This window comes from Sceloporus occidentalis, unplaced genomic scaffold (assembly GCF_023333645.1).
Source record: "Sceloporus occidentalis isolate IW3139 unplaced genomic scaffold, rSceOcc1.0.p SCAF_159, whole genome shotgun sequence".
NCBI lineage: Eukaryota > Metazoa > Chordata > Lepidosauria > Squamata > Phrynosomatidae > Sceloporus > Sceloporus occidentalis.
Genome location: NW_028317139.1, coordinates 399,622 through 417,044, shown reverse-complemented (window position 1 = coordinate 417,044; position 17,423 = coordinate 399,622). Strand labels below are relative to the sequence as shown.

Sequence of the window (17,423 nt, the reverse complement as noted above, 5' to 3'; positions counted from 1 at the left end):
TTGACATGTATGACTCCCTGCCCCATTAAACTGCTGGCATTGCCAGCCCTTATTAACTAACTAAGCCTGTATACTAACCTAGCACAAGGGAACTGGCACTTTATGATGGTTGGCTACAAACATGTGCTTATTAATTTATTATATAATGCTCTTTAGACTTCTTATAAAATATGGAAACAATACTTTATTTCATGACTTGAACTGTGCATAGTAATTACTCATACAATGTTTTTACAATTTTGAGTTTCTGCTTCCACTGTACTGGAATATCTCATTTTCTTATCTGTATCAACATGCCAGTAAGGAATCCAATTTGGTGACACGTCAGTCAAGCCGTCAGGTTAAGAATTATCTTTTCTCCATCGCCTGCTTCCTTGTATTATCACCTTCATCACCTGCTTTTAGTATTTGACAAGGTCAACTATATGGTTTCATTTTCCCATAGCTCTAAAATTTGATCCAGAATAACAAGTAACAGTTCCTACTTTAGGGGGCACACTAGTAAAAGTTGTTGAAACATCCACAAGAAACCACATTTCTTGATGTTTTTTTGATCATGTGTTGTTATTCTTCACAAACTGAATACAACCATTTATCTGTGACGTTTAGAGGTAATGTAAAATGTTATATATGTCAATTATAACAGCACAATATTTTTTTTTTATTAAATGTAGTGCCAACTAACATTTCCTTATTCCCTCGCACATTTTCTGGGATAGTTGTCAGTATTTAAAAAAATTTAGCTTTTTCTGTCATACAGGCTTAAACAAGCTATGATTAGCATTTTTGCCAACATTCCCAGAAAATGTGGTTACAGTTCAAAGTGGGTACATGTGTTAAGCATTCAGAGCCCCATAGGTGCTGCATATTAAGTACAGGGTGCAAAAGATTACCTACAGCAAAAGAAAACTTATTGTGATAATATTACATTATTTTTTATTTATAAAGTGACAGCAGTTTCAACTATTACAATACAGAGAAGTGAAAATTATCATGTACGGTGATATACATATATAATGTTCGGCAATTAGTAACAATACATTTGCAAGCTCAAGTGTTTGAAGCATTACGTTATTAAACTACAGCACCCATTCAGTGTAGAGAATATTATTGTATTGTTAATTCATCTCAATATTGAAACAGTTTCTTACCTACGCTCCAATCCACCTCTTCTGTAGCATCACCATATAGGCCATGCTTACTTTTTCCTCTGAAATGTTGGGCAGTATGAAGAGCTGTATGGACCTGAACATAGGACATAAATAGAAGGAAAGGATTCTCCTTGTTCCTTTAAAACAAAGAATATTATTATTATATTTTAAAATAACAAATTTAACTTAAAAATGTTATATCCCTGAATTAAGCTTAGATATATGGCATCTTTGTTAAATTTTTGATGACATGTTCAAATGTGTTCTCTAGTGGTTAACAGTGAAATTTCTATGCAAAATGGATGCAAACTCATCACTGATTACCAAAGAACTTATTCTTCATCGACACTGAAAATTATTTTACATAATTGGTTTATAAGTTTAATTCCACTTTAAAATAGGTAACAAATGTAAAGGCTGTTCTCAGCCTGTATTTGTGGGAGGGGTCCCACAAAGTATTTATACTCCATTCAGGAGCCTCTCCTTCAGGGCGTATAATGAGCACTGTTGGGATGTTTCGTTAGCCCTGTTGGCATGTTTCGTTAGTAGTGTTGGGAAATTTTGTTAGCGTTCTTGGGGTGTTTCGCTAGCATTCCACCTCCTCCTTCTTATACTGGATAAGCTCTTTCAATTTCTTTTCATCTGCACATGGGCAGGGTAAGGGGGGGCTAGTTTGGGAATTATATTGGGAGCTGCTGCAGCTCTATGCATTTCATGGGCTTCTGGAAAGGGGGCCTCATTTATCCAGAGCTGCTCTGCTCACTTCATGTGCATCGAGGGGGGGGGGCTCGTTTAGGGGAATCTATCCAAATACTTTTTCATGAGCAGAGGGAGGAGGACAGGGGTTTAAGGGCGCTTACAAAAGAAAAGAACTGTCTCCCTAAATACGGTTCTACCTTCTGCCACATTAATCTCAAACATGTAGTGTAAACTTTCCTCCAACACTATCAAATTATACATAGCAGGATTACAACATAAGGTTACCCTACTATACCCAGATAGGCCTTCCCTTCTTAGCGCACATCCCTAACCCGGAACAGGAGTTGAGAAGAGCCTTTAAAGACTTTGAAAATAACATGGTTGTAACACAGCCTTTATTAATACATCCTACTCTACTTCTGCATTCAGCATTGGTTCATTTCTTAGACTCCTATCCTACCTTCAAAGGGGACATTTTTGGGGTCTAGGCATATTTCAGACCCACTGGACATTCGTTCATGTTTTACCCCTCCACAACTATTATTCAGCTGCTGATTTGGTTAATTCTGAGAATGTGCGCTAAAAGTGCTTTGAGTCCCACTGAGAGAAAGGCTAAATGCTAGGTGTTTTATGTAATATGTTCCTCAACAATTTAGAGTATACAGTACATGCACATGCTATAAGATGTAAAATACCTTTTTTTACCAAGTTTATAGAGCTTAGTTTATAGTTTTTATTCCCTAAAACATTTGTGTACAGCCAAGAAAATAATGGGAATTAGTATCAATTTCCAAGCAACTCAATCTTCCTTTAATGGCTTATTCCAATAATTAGATATGCTAAGACCAACTCGAAGCCAAATGAAAAGCCTGTTCAAGAAGGTCACTTATATTTGGCAATACTGTGTTTCTGCAAATAAGACACAAAAAAGCAAGATAATGACTTCAGGAATGGAGAAACTTTGCATCCGCTTACCATGATAAATAATTAGAGACATTAAAATTCAAAAGTAATCACAAAATTAGAAGAAGCTTAAAACATTTAGCTATGCACTACTGCTATTTCCTCACTCATCACGTGAATTACAAATGTTTTATACTGCACACTGTAACTACAGAAAAACCCTAATAGGTAATATATATATATATATATATATATATATAAATCAACCCTGCACACAGATCTGACAGCTGACTGGGTGCAATCAGGGGTGAGCCTAGGGTCGCTGGCACCTGGGTACAGGATTTCCGCTGCGCCCCTATTGTATTGGTGGCTTTAACATTGATCTTCTGTTCCAATCCCATAGTAGACTGACACGCACCAAAAACCACATACACTTATAAACTATAAACTGACACACATACCTTAACACTGTGCTCTGACACCCCCAACACACTTATTCTAACATCATACACAGTCTAGCATTGTGCACAAATACAATAATTGTAGCACAGTTCAGTGACACTACCCTCACACACACAGTCTAACATTGTACACTGACACATATTCATACCTTCCAACATTTCAAAATGTGAAAGAGGGACACTTTTTTATCGCTCTCGCTGAGCTCATCAATACAATTGCACTTTACAATGCCACGCTTGCATCGCTACTTAAAACACGGTAATTTTTGTCAGCACAGTCATGTATTTTAAAAATAAAGAACATATCGAATTCCCATGAGGCTCAGCCAGACATACTACTTCCATGATGCTGGTTGAGCATCATGGGAAGTGCAGTTAACAGTAGATCTTAGTTGTGAATTCCAATTCCCATGAGGCATTGTGGGAGTTTCAATTCCCAATTAACACCTGTCATAGCATCTACTGTTAACTCAGCCAGACATACTGCATCCATGATGCTGGCTGAGCATCATGGTTAGTGCAGTCAAGAGTAAAGCTGCAGATGCTAGCTGTGAACTACAATTCCTATGATTCTCAGCCAGCCAGGTGTCCACCATAATGTTTACTCAGTTTCTTTGGAAGAGTAGTCAACAGCAGAGATTTTTTTTTAATTAAAAAAAGGCTAATGTTAGCCTCCCTCCCAGGACCTTTACACACTGCCTTTACACACACCTACCCATAAACACACATATACACATACACTGTCCCTACACACACATACACATACACTGCCCTTACACACCTGTCCATACACACACAAACGTTGCCCTTACACACACCTGCTCATGAACACACATATACACATACACTGCCCTTACACACGCTTCTCCATACACACTGCCTTTACACACACATATACACATACACTGCCCTTACACACGCTTCTCCATACACACTGCCTTTACACACACACAGGAGGCCCCCTTTCCCCCACACACATACTTTAAATTGTAAAAACATCCACACTCTCACATTCTCTCAATGTATCCCTGCCTTCTCGTTTCATTTTTCAGGAAATGTATTCAACAGTGCCTAGCTCAAGATCAACGGTGCATCACATTAGATGATAATGGTACTAAAACCATTTGAAAAGAATGTATTTCCCCCATTGTTTCCCAACTAATTTATATGTCCATAATTTAAATGTGCAAGGATATTTGTTTCTTTCTATTCTCAATTTCTCTCATATTTTCCCTACAGTTTCTCTCTTCCCACTTGCTCTTCCTCTTTCCTCTCATTCTTCTCCATTCTTCTATACTCTCCCTTCTTATTATTCAATTACCACTTATCCACTAAGTATGTCAACATATATACCGTATTGGCCCGAATATAGGCCGCACTTTTTCCCCCCACTGTAAGTCTTTAAAGTGGGGGTGCGGCTTATATTCGGGGTCTAGCGCCCGATGCCCGGGACATGCAGTTCCGGGCGCCGGGCTGTCAGCAGAGTTAGGATACAGATCCCCCGCAGCGGTGCAGGGGACCCATATCCTACTCTCTGATACGCTCAGACAGCCTCCCCTGCCAGCACTTCCCACGGGGGGGTGTCGGCACGGGAGGTTGTCTAAGCGCATTGTGCAGACGTTCACTGGCAGCAGCGATGCGCGTAAACGACCTCCGCTGCCGGCACGTCTGCACGACGTGCTTTAACAATCTCCCTTGCCGGGAATTCCCTTTTGATAAAGGAATTTATCAAAGTACAGGAGGTACATTTATTTTAAAAAATGGAAAAATGTAAGAGGTCACAATTTAACAGATGTAATGTAAGGAAGTTTTATTTTTGTCAAACGTTGGTCTCCTATCTACTCCTTCCACTACCACTGCTGAACGTAGCTTCGTCATGGGGTAGGCCGCAGCATTGGTCTGTAGTAGGCGTGTCTCTTCGTGATAACTGCATTGCCGAGGCCCATGTGCATGAAGAACATGCTTTGGCCCCATGCAGTCATGCCCCTGGAGGTGTGACTATGCTAATGTTATCTCGATTAGCTGAATAGAAAGTTTCTCAAGTAAACAGATAGGTTAACCTTCTGCTATTGGTCAGCCAGCTTCTGATGAAGGCCATACCAGCGCTACAGAAGAGTGGCCCTGTATAATTCTATCATACCCTTCAATCAGCGATCAGTTGTCCGATACCCTTGCTTCAGTTTTGCTGCAGTCTTTTACATAACCCTTGCTCTGCTGAGGACTTTACTGTGTGATTATTGGACTTGTGATCCCTGGCTTGTCTTTTGTTTCTGCCATGGATTCTGCAATGTCTTATGCACATGAACCTTCAAACCTTGGGATTGTTAAGTGATTATGCTTTTGCGTGTTTACTTTATGCCGTTAAACCCTGGATTTGTTCTAGCACATCTTGCCTTGAGTGATTCTAAATTTCCTGGGTCTTCTGCCGACCGCCTCATTGTCAGAACACATGCCCCTGTGTTCCAGAAATCCAACTTCATACAATTTTACTGAGAAGGTAGTAGATAAGTGGAAAAGCTTTCCAGCAGACGTGATAGAGGCTAAATAGTGGGGGGATTTAAACATGCATGTTATAGATATAAAGCTATCTTAAATCTCAACAAAACCGTGGACTGATTAAAGTCTGAGTCTTCACATCAGGGAAAATGTTAATATGTCCCTACACCACAGGCTTTTCTTTACAGTATAACACAATCTGCTACACTAATAGCTGAAGTCTTGGAATGGGGCTAATGCTCGGAATGTGATCACACATGAGGAAAGGTGATAGACTATGTAAAGAAATGGAGAGGATGAAGAGAGGAGAGAAGAGGAAAGAGGAAGAGCAAAAGAAGAAAAATAATAAAAAATCCTCTTTGAAGATAAACCTTTTACAGGTTGGCAAGTGTAGTTTCTTGCATTACTAAGCTTTTAGTATGTGCACCCCTAGGTGTGCACCCCTGCTTAATACAATGAGTTAATTACTATTATCTTTAATTTATATAGTGCCAACAATTTATATAGAGCTTCTATATACAGCACATATATTCAAGGGAAATGATTAAACTAGAATTGATAGACTAAAACAAACCTTACTATTTAGTAGGAAGCAACCGCTATCAGAAATACTTGTCAAAGAACATGGGGTTCTTGAGAATAAAAACTGGATGGTGAAAAAAGGCTGCCAGTAAAGCCGTGAGCTCTACAAACTACAGGACATATATTTCACATCATGACCTGAGGTTATTACCAATAATGTTTTCTTTCTATATTGCAAATTATGTCTATCCTCCTTCATATGAATGATAATATGATTTATATCAAAATATGTCATCATTTTAATTGTGTGTCCCAATCGAGAGTGATGGGTTAGATTTAAGAGTCTATGATAACAGAAAAAAGCTCTTTGACATTGAAAAAATAATTTTTTTCTGTCAAACAAGTGCACATTTCCAGCTTTGCTAATTCTAAAGGTTAAATGCGGCATTTGCTGACCTTTATGGAATTTGAAGTGTCTGTGAATTAAGCCATTTATTAAGAAGACTTAAGTAATAAATGCATTAAAATTTTAAATACATTAATTGCTATCCATTCACGTTTTATATTATAGTAAAACTCCTAGTGAGTAAATTAATGGCTCTAACATGCTTGAGCAATTACCAACCCTATAACCCATAACTAACCTGTCAATCATACTATTATTCTGTTCTCAAATGATATCAAGTTGCTTTAATTAATGTTTTTTTTTCTTTTTCTGTTTGTATTATTTTGTAGATATGTATAACATAGGCACAGAACAGCACAAAAATAATGTATATTGATTTTTAGTTCCTCTGTGCGACAGCAAAAAAAGAACACTTAATCTATTTACAATTAACAGGCAGAGAAAATTGCTCATTTAATTCCAGTGGTCATTGAGCGGTGTGAATCCTCATCAGAGTCATACAGATTGATGTCTCTGTATATTGCTTTGCTTACTTGTTTTGATAACTTAAATGATAATGAAAAACTAAACTGTTTGCTCTGGAAAATAAACTGTGCCGATAAATACAAGAGATGACCTATTTCAAAAGGCAGTATAAATAAAACATAGATCCATTAAAAAAAACGATAAACAGCATTAATTTAACGACATGGAACATATTTGCATCTAGATGACAACAGAGCACAGCTGGAGATCCCCGCAGGGGCTTTAATACTGCATCATTGTTTTAACAGGGTCTGACCCACCTACATGTGATCCAACACACTTCCCACTTGCTTGAAGCAAACATAGTTGGTTTAAACACAATCATGGGATCCAAAAAAGCTGCACTATGCAGAATAGCAATTGTTTTAAAGAAGCAAAGCAATATACATTTTATGTAAATATGCTTAATATGAAAACGTGTGAGAGTGAGTGAAAGTAAGAGAGCATGGGAGAGTGTGAGAGAGCATAAATAAGCATGAGTGAGAGTATGAGTGAGAGAACATGAGTGTGAGAGAGCATTAATTAGTGTGTGATAGTGTGAGAGCTGCTTGAGTAAGCATGTGGGAATGTGACAGTGTGAGTGAGACAGTGTGAGAGGGAGAATGTGAGTGAGAGCATGAATAAGAGTGAGTGAAAGTGTGAATGAGAGCCTGAGTATGAATAAGTCAGAGTGTGAGTGAGAATGTGAGAGTGTAAGAGAGCATAAGTGACAGTGTATAAGAGAGTGTGAGTGATAATAAGAGTGTGAATAAGAGTGAGTGAGAGTAGGAGAGAGTTAGAGAGTCTAAGAGCGTGACACAGTCTGAGAGTGAGAGAGAACCTGAGAATGTGTGAGCACAGGAAAGAATGAGTAAGAGTGTAAGAGAGCATGAATAAGAGAGTTAAAGTATGAGAGTGTGAGTGAGAGTGAAAAATAGCAATGGGAGTTATGGTATACCATCATCAGTGCCTGGCTCAGTGTATAGTGACAGGAGTTACTTGCTATATACTGCTAAGCATTATACTGTACCACCATCTGTGTCTGGCTCAACATATAGTGATGTAAGTAATGCTGTACCACCATCTGTGTCTGGCTCACTCTATAATGATGGGAGTTATGCTGTATCACATTCTGTGTCTGGATCACTAAGTAATGATGGTAGTTATCAGACTCAATGTATATTGATGGGAGTTATGTTGTATCACACTCAGTGACTGGTGTACTAATTTATAATGGGACTTATGCTGTACCATTGTCAGTGTATGGCTTGCAATATAGAGATGGGAGTTGTGCTGTACCACTGTCGTTGTCTGGCTCAATATATAATGACGGCAGTTGTGCAGTACAAACAATATTTGGATCACTATATCTTGATAGATGTCAACCTGTATGTCACGGCTAGGGGAACAGCGATGCAGAAACTTGGTATCAATACCGTACTGAAGACATAGTCATTATATGGAGCCGAGGTCAGGGAACAGAATAGTCGAATTTGCAAGCCGAGTCAAGTGCAGTAGACAGACAGGAACGTCAATACAAGCCAAAGGTCAAGCCAAAATCACAAGAGTTTTAATAAAGCACTGCCAAAGTGCACAAGACACTATCACAGGCACTGATAAAGCATAACTGCCAGGTTTAAATAGCCAATTAGATTGAATATCCCGCCGAGGATGAAAGGGAGGCTTAGAACGCATTGGAGACATGTCCCTTTAAGAGGCTGTACAAATCCTGGAGGAAACGTGATTCCGTACAGCCGAAATTGGCCAGAGACCATGCAGTCGACGTTGTGGAGTCCAGGCGGCAGCTGCTGGTGTCGAGGGACTTTGGAGGGACGGCGGTTCTGGTGGACAGCAGGTAAGTACCTCGTAGGTATACTGTACCTGTGTCTGGATGGCTATGTAACGATGGGAGTTGAGGTGTACCTCTATCAGGCTCAGTATATATTGATGCCAGTTATACCACCTTTAGGCTTAGAATATAGTGATAGGAGTTATGCTGTACCACCCATATTGTCTGGCTTACTATTCAATGATGGGAGTTGTACTGTACCATTCTCAATGCCTGGCTTGCTAGATAATGATGGAAGTAATATTATGACCAAAGTTTACTTTACTGTCCCATTGTCCGTAAAATCCCATCAAGCTGCATACCAGGGATGTATGGTACTGTTAGTGGGAACTTGATATAATTTGTGCCATAATAACTAGGCGGGGCTAAATTATGCTAATTATATGAACAGTAGATCACCTTAGCAGCATCCCATTGTCTATAAAAACACGTTGATGTTGGCGTGGAGTGTCAATGGTCTTTGTTGCTAAGGGTGCTTAGAATGTAAATCTAGTCCGAGAATATATATTCAGTCATTAGCAAGCGTTGCTCGATACTCAAAACAGTCCTGGATTTTCCTTGAACCATGTAAAAAAAAATGCTTTAAGGTCAACGTTTAATGGTTGTAGCTTAATGCATGTGAGTATGACTCAATACTCCGCTTTACATTTGTTTTATATTGGGTGAAAATTCAAGAAGTCATATTTGGCCAAACAACACATTTGTCAAAATGTCTATTCATTTTAGCAGCATTCTAGTGATTTCCAAAGGTATGGCACACACCATAATGAAGCTTTTGGAGTACATACCTCAAAATAAAATCCACAGCTTCTGTTGTCATCCTTTGTGTGAGGTTCTCATGTGACACAGGTTGTTGAATAATTTGGTGGTTCTTCATCAAAAAACAATTCAAGTACCGAAAGTTCCAAAAAAAGAAAACCACTATTCCAAATAAAAACATGAAAAGTACATGACAATAACCGAGCATCTTCCAGCGTATCTTGATAATTTCATTGTAGTGCAAAAGTAAAGCTGTAAAAATGGTAATACATGTGATTTGAAACAAAATCTTGATATAACTGGCAGCTCCAGCTATGAATACACTTCCATGCCCGGGAAGGCAATCTCTTAGATTTGTCATTGGCATTCCATAAAAGTAATCAAATCCATAATTCATAGGGTGGTGGCAATAATCACTGTTATGCTGACAATTCAGTCCTAGGTGCCATTTTCCTACAACAGGGGAAATGCAAGCAAAACATATTCAGGAAAAATACAAACTTGGCATATCACAAATGTCAATAATAAGAAACATATAATTGTGTGCAGGGCTAGACTGAGGATGAAGAGGTGGCTATGGAACTTTAAGGCTCATGACTTCCTAATGACATAAGCACAGCTGACAGCTAGATATGACAGGCCACATGTAACTTTTTTATGCTCATGTAGCGTGCAGCCAGGCATGCGTACCGCTAAGTAGAAGATACATTTGACTGAACATATCTCCTTGAAGCCAAGGATCAGGGGGGGCTATATTGCAAAATATTTAGGGATTATAAGAAATGCATCCATGCATTCCCAAGGAAGAAAAAACATTAATTCAAGGGACACATTCAGCTATCTTATGCATTAAAGTGCATACCATGGCTGGAGTTTTCCTTTATTAAATATGATTTGTTTTTTTAAATAACAAACTAGCACATTGAGAGAAGTGCAGTATGTATAAGATACAACAATTAATAGTTCTACTGTTGACTGATGCAGGAATCATGATTTTTTTCAGTGAAAGCAGTTAGTGATAGCAGCAGATAAACATAAAGATCAAACCTGCAATCAGTAAATGCTGATCTTGCAACATCTTTTGGATGATAGACCACTAATGGGCGTAACCGCAAACTTTAGGTAACTAAGGAGTATAGAACAGATGCCCCTTTAAATCATTGGAAATAAATGGCGCTGACAAAGGGATATATTCACCGAAGGTTGAGTTTAAATATGTTGTAAGTAACCTAGTTGGTGTTATTAAAACATCTCGCATATTCGTTATAGCCAACTCATCATTTTAGTCGACTTGACTAATATTTGTTGAACTGCAATGGAGATCTAACTAGCTGTTCACAAACAATTCAACTACATTGAGTTGTAAAATGACTCAAACACAATAGCTTCATCTGGACTCTTCAGGTGTAGGTGAGCTAACCCAGAAATTATATAGCCCTCAATAAATCAAGTAGACTGACAAACTTGACTGACCAAAGCTTGGCATTAAGACAGAAAAACCTTTTTGCTGAGAGAGTGGGAAAGGCTAATATGGCCAAGGAACGACAAAACATGCACAATTATGGGCACATGTGGAATTCGACTATCTATCAAAGGAAGAAGTCCCTTCAGTTCTATAAACATGCAGTGAAAACTGTTAACATATACAGATCCCCTGTGCCATTTGCAAACTAATTGCAATTAACATTACACTCAGTTCCTCTTTGAGCGATTATATACTTTCTTGATATACATGAATGCACATGAATCACCCCTACAAGAATTTAATTAATATAACCAGCATTATCACTGTCAAGGTCACCTCATTCATCATATAGGATCCATGACGTTAATGTTTGAAGAATGGTGTTATTAAACGTTTAAACCCACTACTACTTACCCTTTGGAGCTGGTTTACAGCTTTTAAGGTCCTTTTGCTCTTATTCTTAATGGTGTGGTTATGTTCTGGTGTAGATACACCAGACCTACCACAGTGATCTCATAAGGAGTGAACTATGTAATGCAATGGAAACACTGACACACTTGGGTTAACTCGATACATATTGGCTAACACAGATTACCATAACACACATTGAAAGATCTATAACACTTTCATTCAGAAATAATAATCCTCACACTACTAAATCTAAGGAATGGGCTAAATGGATTCAAACACAGCTGGAATAACTATAATCTAATATCAAAAAGCACAAAAATTAAAATAGTGTTGGACCCTGCCTTTGCCCAAGGAAATGCTGATTACAGTCAATTGGGATGGGAAACTTGCAACAACTATTTTAAATACTATACAAAAAATTTTGAGACTATCTCACTGAGGACAAACAGTCTGTCATATGGTGGATCTCAAATTTTAACTCTCTTCTGTCAGTTAAGAGGGAAAAACTCCATCAACCTGTTACCTGCTCTATGGTGTATCCCTGCTCAGGCACATCTACATTTTTAGCAATCTTATGCCATTATAGAACATCAGTCTGAGCCTGCCGCATGATGCTTTTATCAGTGGTATCTGGTTGGCACAAGAGAACAAGGAGGTATAAGTCTGAACTCACCTTGAGTGAAATACTGTAGGCTCCCTTGTGCAGTGGAAATTTGCCTCACATTTTGGTTCTGGGCTGCCCTTGTGGAGATTTTAATGACACAAGAGTGCTAAAACCTGAGTTGCTTTACCATAGAACAGACTATTAAGTGTCTGTACGTCCCCAGTGTGTTACTAACCACACAAGCATAAAGGTCTTTCCCAAGTGCAAATGTGAATCCAGGCATGGACCTCCTTCTTCTCTTGTACCTAGAGAGATACCAGTTGAGCCAAACTGTATGCCTGGGTTTCTTGGTTCCTTTTTGCAGAGGAACCTTTCCTCGCATATTAGTTCTGAACTGCCTTTGTTGAGCTACAACGCAGGGCTAAGGGAGATATTTGACAGTGGGTATAGGAGGAGAGCGTTTAGTCGGGTCTAGTGGAGATTAAATAAAAGATCTGATGGTCTGAAATGTATAGGCAGAATGTTTTCATTTTAGGAGCTCAGACATGCTGAGCTTCTCACTGAATTACTTTTAGGGCAGGGTTTTCTTTGGTTTCAATGTAGCATTTTCTGATTTTCTGTCGTTTTTTATGCCATCAAAGCCACTAATGTGGTATATATCATCCATAAACTATTGTGATATTGTGGTAAAAACAACAATTTCTACTCATCATCAGTGTAGCATGGCTCAAGTTTTAAGTGCAGCTCTGACACAGGTTGTCCATTCTGTATTTAATATCCATAATGAAAGTAAATAAGTGAAGTACGATAAAGGAATGCATACTAATTTTAAATTACGTATGTAGCAAAACATTTTTTAGATTTGTTCCCTTAAAAAACCAACAAGCATTAAATGCGCTTTATGTGCTATGTGTGATATGATACCATATAAAATAATCCATATATTATAATAAAATTTAAATATATAGGATGCAATGGTGACTCCCTCTTAATCAATACAAGCACCACTTTACATTAGCTAATTACACACATGCGTTTTATGTTGGTATATAATTTAGATCAAACACATCAATGAACATCTAATTATCTAAGAATGACTAGGCTGCTATTTATCCAAGCTTTGTCCTTTTAGCGTGAATGTTACTCCCCTTCGCCAGGAAGCATGGGACAAGAAGTTTTGTGCTAATTAAAAAGGGGATAGTCCTTCATAAACTATTTCTCCTAGCTACCAAGTATTAAACACAGTGAAAGCACATACGAGAGGAAGAAAAGGTATTGAGTCCTGTACCTGCAACTGCCAATCCCTCTCAAAATCTACATATGTATCATGGACATCATTAACTAAAATATAAATTAGTTGTCAGTCCTAAAAACTAGCCAATGGACACGAGGAAATAATCTTACCTTATTGTCATTGTGCTAACCATTTTGCCAATTGAGATTTAATCTGATCTGAGATTTAATCTCTGTGTTATCTCTATAGCATAAACTACTGACATGGAAAGATAAAAGAAGAAAAATAGAAATCTAGGCTGCTGGATATTCATATCCTGTGGCTACCAGAGCATCTAGAAAGCATTATGTAAATATAATGTTTCATATATAAATTTGCTAGCGAATTTACAGTATTTTAAAAATTCAATATTTACCCATAGTGGTGGTGTCAGTGGAGCATTCAAGATGTTTTCACTAAACCGTGAACTTGCAAACGTTAAATATTTTACCTTATTTAATTCATTATGCATTACGAAGGGTGTATATAAGTGTTATGTGCGCATGTGTACTGTGTGTGGATATGCGTACAGTGTGCACTGTGTTTAAATGCATACTATCTGTGTATATATGTGAACTGCGTGTGTATGTTCACCCTTGGCCACAAAAATCATATTCTACCATATACACCATTCTTACTTATATACTACACATTGCAAATTGATAAAAAACAATTCTGGCAAATTTTGCGGTTCGTTTTAGGCCCATTCCTTTGGCCTAAAGGCAACAAATATCCGATGAAAATTTGGGGCATTGTTAATTCAGAAATGAAGTTCATTCTGCGGTGCCCACGTTTACTTTCATTTACTCATTCTCTCACTCTCTCATTCTCGTTCAGTCACTCTCTCACGCTCTCACTTACGCATCTTCGCCATCTTCTTTCTTCTATGTCGCCCCTTCTCTCTTCTCTAGTTTATCTTCAAACAAGAGTGAGAGTGAATGTGGACCCACAAAAATTCTGAGCATGTTGCTTTTTTTCAGGGCTTTGTACAAATCGACAAGTTTACCAAAATTCGGTAACTTTGCAATTTGTAGAAATCCGAATGCACAAGTCTACTATAAACACCACCATTGTCCACATAGACTACACTTTAGCATAGACCATGATCAGCCACACAAAACACACTATTATATTATGTGCTGTACTGTCAAAATGTTTTACAGTCCATGGAAACAGAGTTTGATGCCTACTTCTCTGATTGAATTGACATGTTTATGACTATTTGCATTATACTGAACACAATGTCTGATACAACCACATTCTTCTTTGTACAATAAAGAAACACTATTAAAGACACCATTCTTAGTCCCACATATCATACTCAGCCACATAGACACTGCTCTTAGCTACAAACATCCCTCTCAGCCACACTTACCACACTGTACTTTACATCACATCACTATCACAGAGTATTTCATAAGCATTTGGACACTTTTTATACAGCCATTTGGTCACCAATAGCTGCCACATTTAGCCAGCACATTTGGAGTGGCATTCTCAAAGAGTATTTGTCTTAATTTTTTACTCCAAGAAAGTTTAGGTCTTTCAAGTTCCACATTACTTGTACAGCACACACAAATTGAACATGGCAGCCAGGGCCAGGAAACCTTTTTGTACCATGTCTTTCTGTAAGACTAAGTAAGGCTGTAAACATTGATCTGAAAGATCAACGCCACCCATGTATTTATAATAATCAGTCATGCACTTTAGTCTTAGGACCTGTGCATCACCCTTTCCTCTCACACTAACAGGTACTACTTGTTCATTGTGTTTGGTGGAGATAACACTTATTTTTTGTCAGTGTACTTAAGGGCTCAGAAATTCTTCATTAAGCATAGCACTGGTTGGCTGTGCTTTAGTTTAGAGTGAACTAATTGCGTGGGGAAACCTTTAAAATTGTTTCTGACAGTGCCACAGGCTGAGGTGTCATAAGAAATATAAAATTAAATTTTAACTCTAGTTTATACAATTACCTACTATAATAATTATCCACCCAGGTAGCATTTTTTCAAAAAGGGCAAAAGCAGATCCCATACTATTTTCCCACTTAAGCCAACTGGGTCTAGGCAGACAGGAGGATGGATCCTCATAGATCCTGTAGAACACCTATGATCATCTAAACAACTTTCTGTGTGACTTAATAGTATGTCCTAAAGTCGTGATTGTGTTAGATATACTAATCAATGTCATTCGGTAGTTTCCATCTCTGCCTTTTAAACATGAAAACAGAACTTGATGGCAGATTAGGACCCCATCTAGGCTCCCTATTTCATTCTGAAGTAGGACTCAGAATGAAGGTCTTAATCAGTCCTTAATTGTCTTCAATTCAGGATAGCTTTATCCCATGCATGTTTATATTGCTCCTATTGTATTAGAGTCTACCACTTCTGATGAGAGGTTGTTCTATTCATTTACCACTCTCTCAGTACAGTAAAACCTCTGACCCTCTATTTTTAGATGTCGTCTAACATTTCTCCTTCTTGGAATTAAACTTCCCTCTTGTACTTTGTTTTAAGCATTTAAATGTTTCCATCACATCTCCTCTTTCTCTTGTTTGTTATTTTTTTATCCTACATACCAGTTGACATCAGTGGCGGAACTACCGGGGTCGCAGGGGTCGCGACTGCGACCGGGCCCCGGCGGCAGGGGGGCCCAAGCCAAGGGGCCGCCCGAAATCTTTTTTCCGTTTTTTTTTTTTTTAAATAAGGCAGGGGCGTCCAACATGCCAGGGCAACCGATCTTACGCGAGCCGCACCTCAAGCCCTGCTACTTACTTGTGGGAGGGTCTTCTGGACTGCACAGAGGAAGCGGAGTTCACGTGACATCCTACTTCCTCTGTGCTTTAGCAGAGAAGGCAGAGGGAGGCCGCGCCCCCTGCTGAAGTCTGTGAGCGGCATCGAGGAGCTGCAGTGCAGGTAAGGGGGTGGGGAGGGTGTTTGAATGAGTGTGTGTGATTGAGGGAATGAATCTGTGAATGAATGATTATATGAATAAATGAGTGTGTGTGTGTGTGTGTGTGTGTGATAGCATGGATGTGTAAGTGCTGGAACCTAGGCATGATGGGACTGTGATTGCTGTTAGCAATCACACTCCTATCATGCCAAGTCAGCCAGTACATGCTGAAACCTGGCCAGCTGCCCCCCTTGTGTAGTGATGCTGCCAGCAGTATGGGGTCTGCACTTACAGCCACCCTGTACCAGCATGTACTGGCTGACTTGGCATGATAGGAGTGTGATTGCTAACAGCAATCACAGTCCCATCATGCCTAGGTTCCAGCATTTACTGGATGGATGTGTAAGTGCTGGAACCTAGGCATGATGGGACTGTGATTGCTGTTAGCAATCACACTCCTATCATGCCAAGTCAGCCAGTACATGCTGAAACCTGGCTAGCTGCCCCCCTTGTGTATTGATGCTGCCAGCAGTATGGGGTCTGCACATCACTTACAGCCACCCTGTACCAGCGTGTATTGGCTGACTTGGCATGATAGGAGTGTGATTGCTAACAGCAATCACAGTCCCATCATGCCTAGGTTCCAGCATTTACTGGATGGATGTGTAAGTGCTGGAACCTAGGCATGATGGGACTGTGACTACTGTTAGCAATCACACTCATATCATGCCAAGTCAGCCAGTACATGCTGAAACCTAGCTAGCTGCCCCCCTTGTGTAGTGATGCTGCCAGCAGTATGGGGTCTGCACATCACTTACAGCCACCCTGTACCAGCATGTACTGGCTGACTTGGCATGATAGGAGTGTGATTGCTAACAGCAATCACAGCGAGCACAGTCCCATCATGCCTAGGTACCAGCATTTACTGGTTGCCTGGGTATGATAGGAGTGTGATTGCTGTTACCAATCACACTCCTATCATGCCAAGTCATATTGCTAATTTTGTCCAATTGTGTGTTACCTACTTT

At 39.1% G+C, this 17,423-nt stretch overlaps 1 protein-coding gene across 1 annotated transcript in view; it reads right to left on the bottom strand.

Annotated features, from left to right (window-relative positions):
- Nucleotides 1-17,423, bottom strand: part of LOC149280147 (steryl-sulfatase-like) — a 105,323-nt gene that overhangs the window by 77,204 nt on the left and 10,696 nt on the right. The window contains exons 6-7 of the mRNA XM_089500768.1: nucleotides 9,780-10,203; nucleotides 1,152-1,288 (exon numbers count right to left, since the gene is read on the bottom strand). Coding sequence (XP_089356894.1) covers nucleotides 1,152-1,288; nucleotides 9,780-10,203 — 561 coding nt within the window. The remainder of the gene's footprint in view (nucleotides 1-1,151; nucleotides 1,289-9,779; nucleotides 10,204-17,423) is intronic.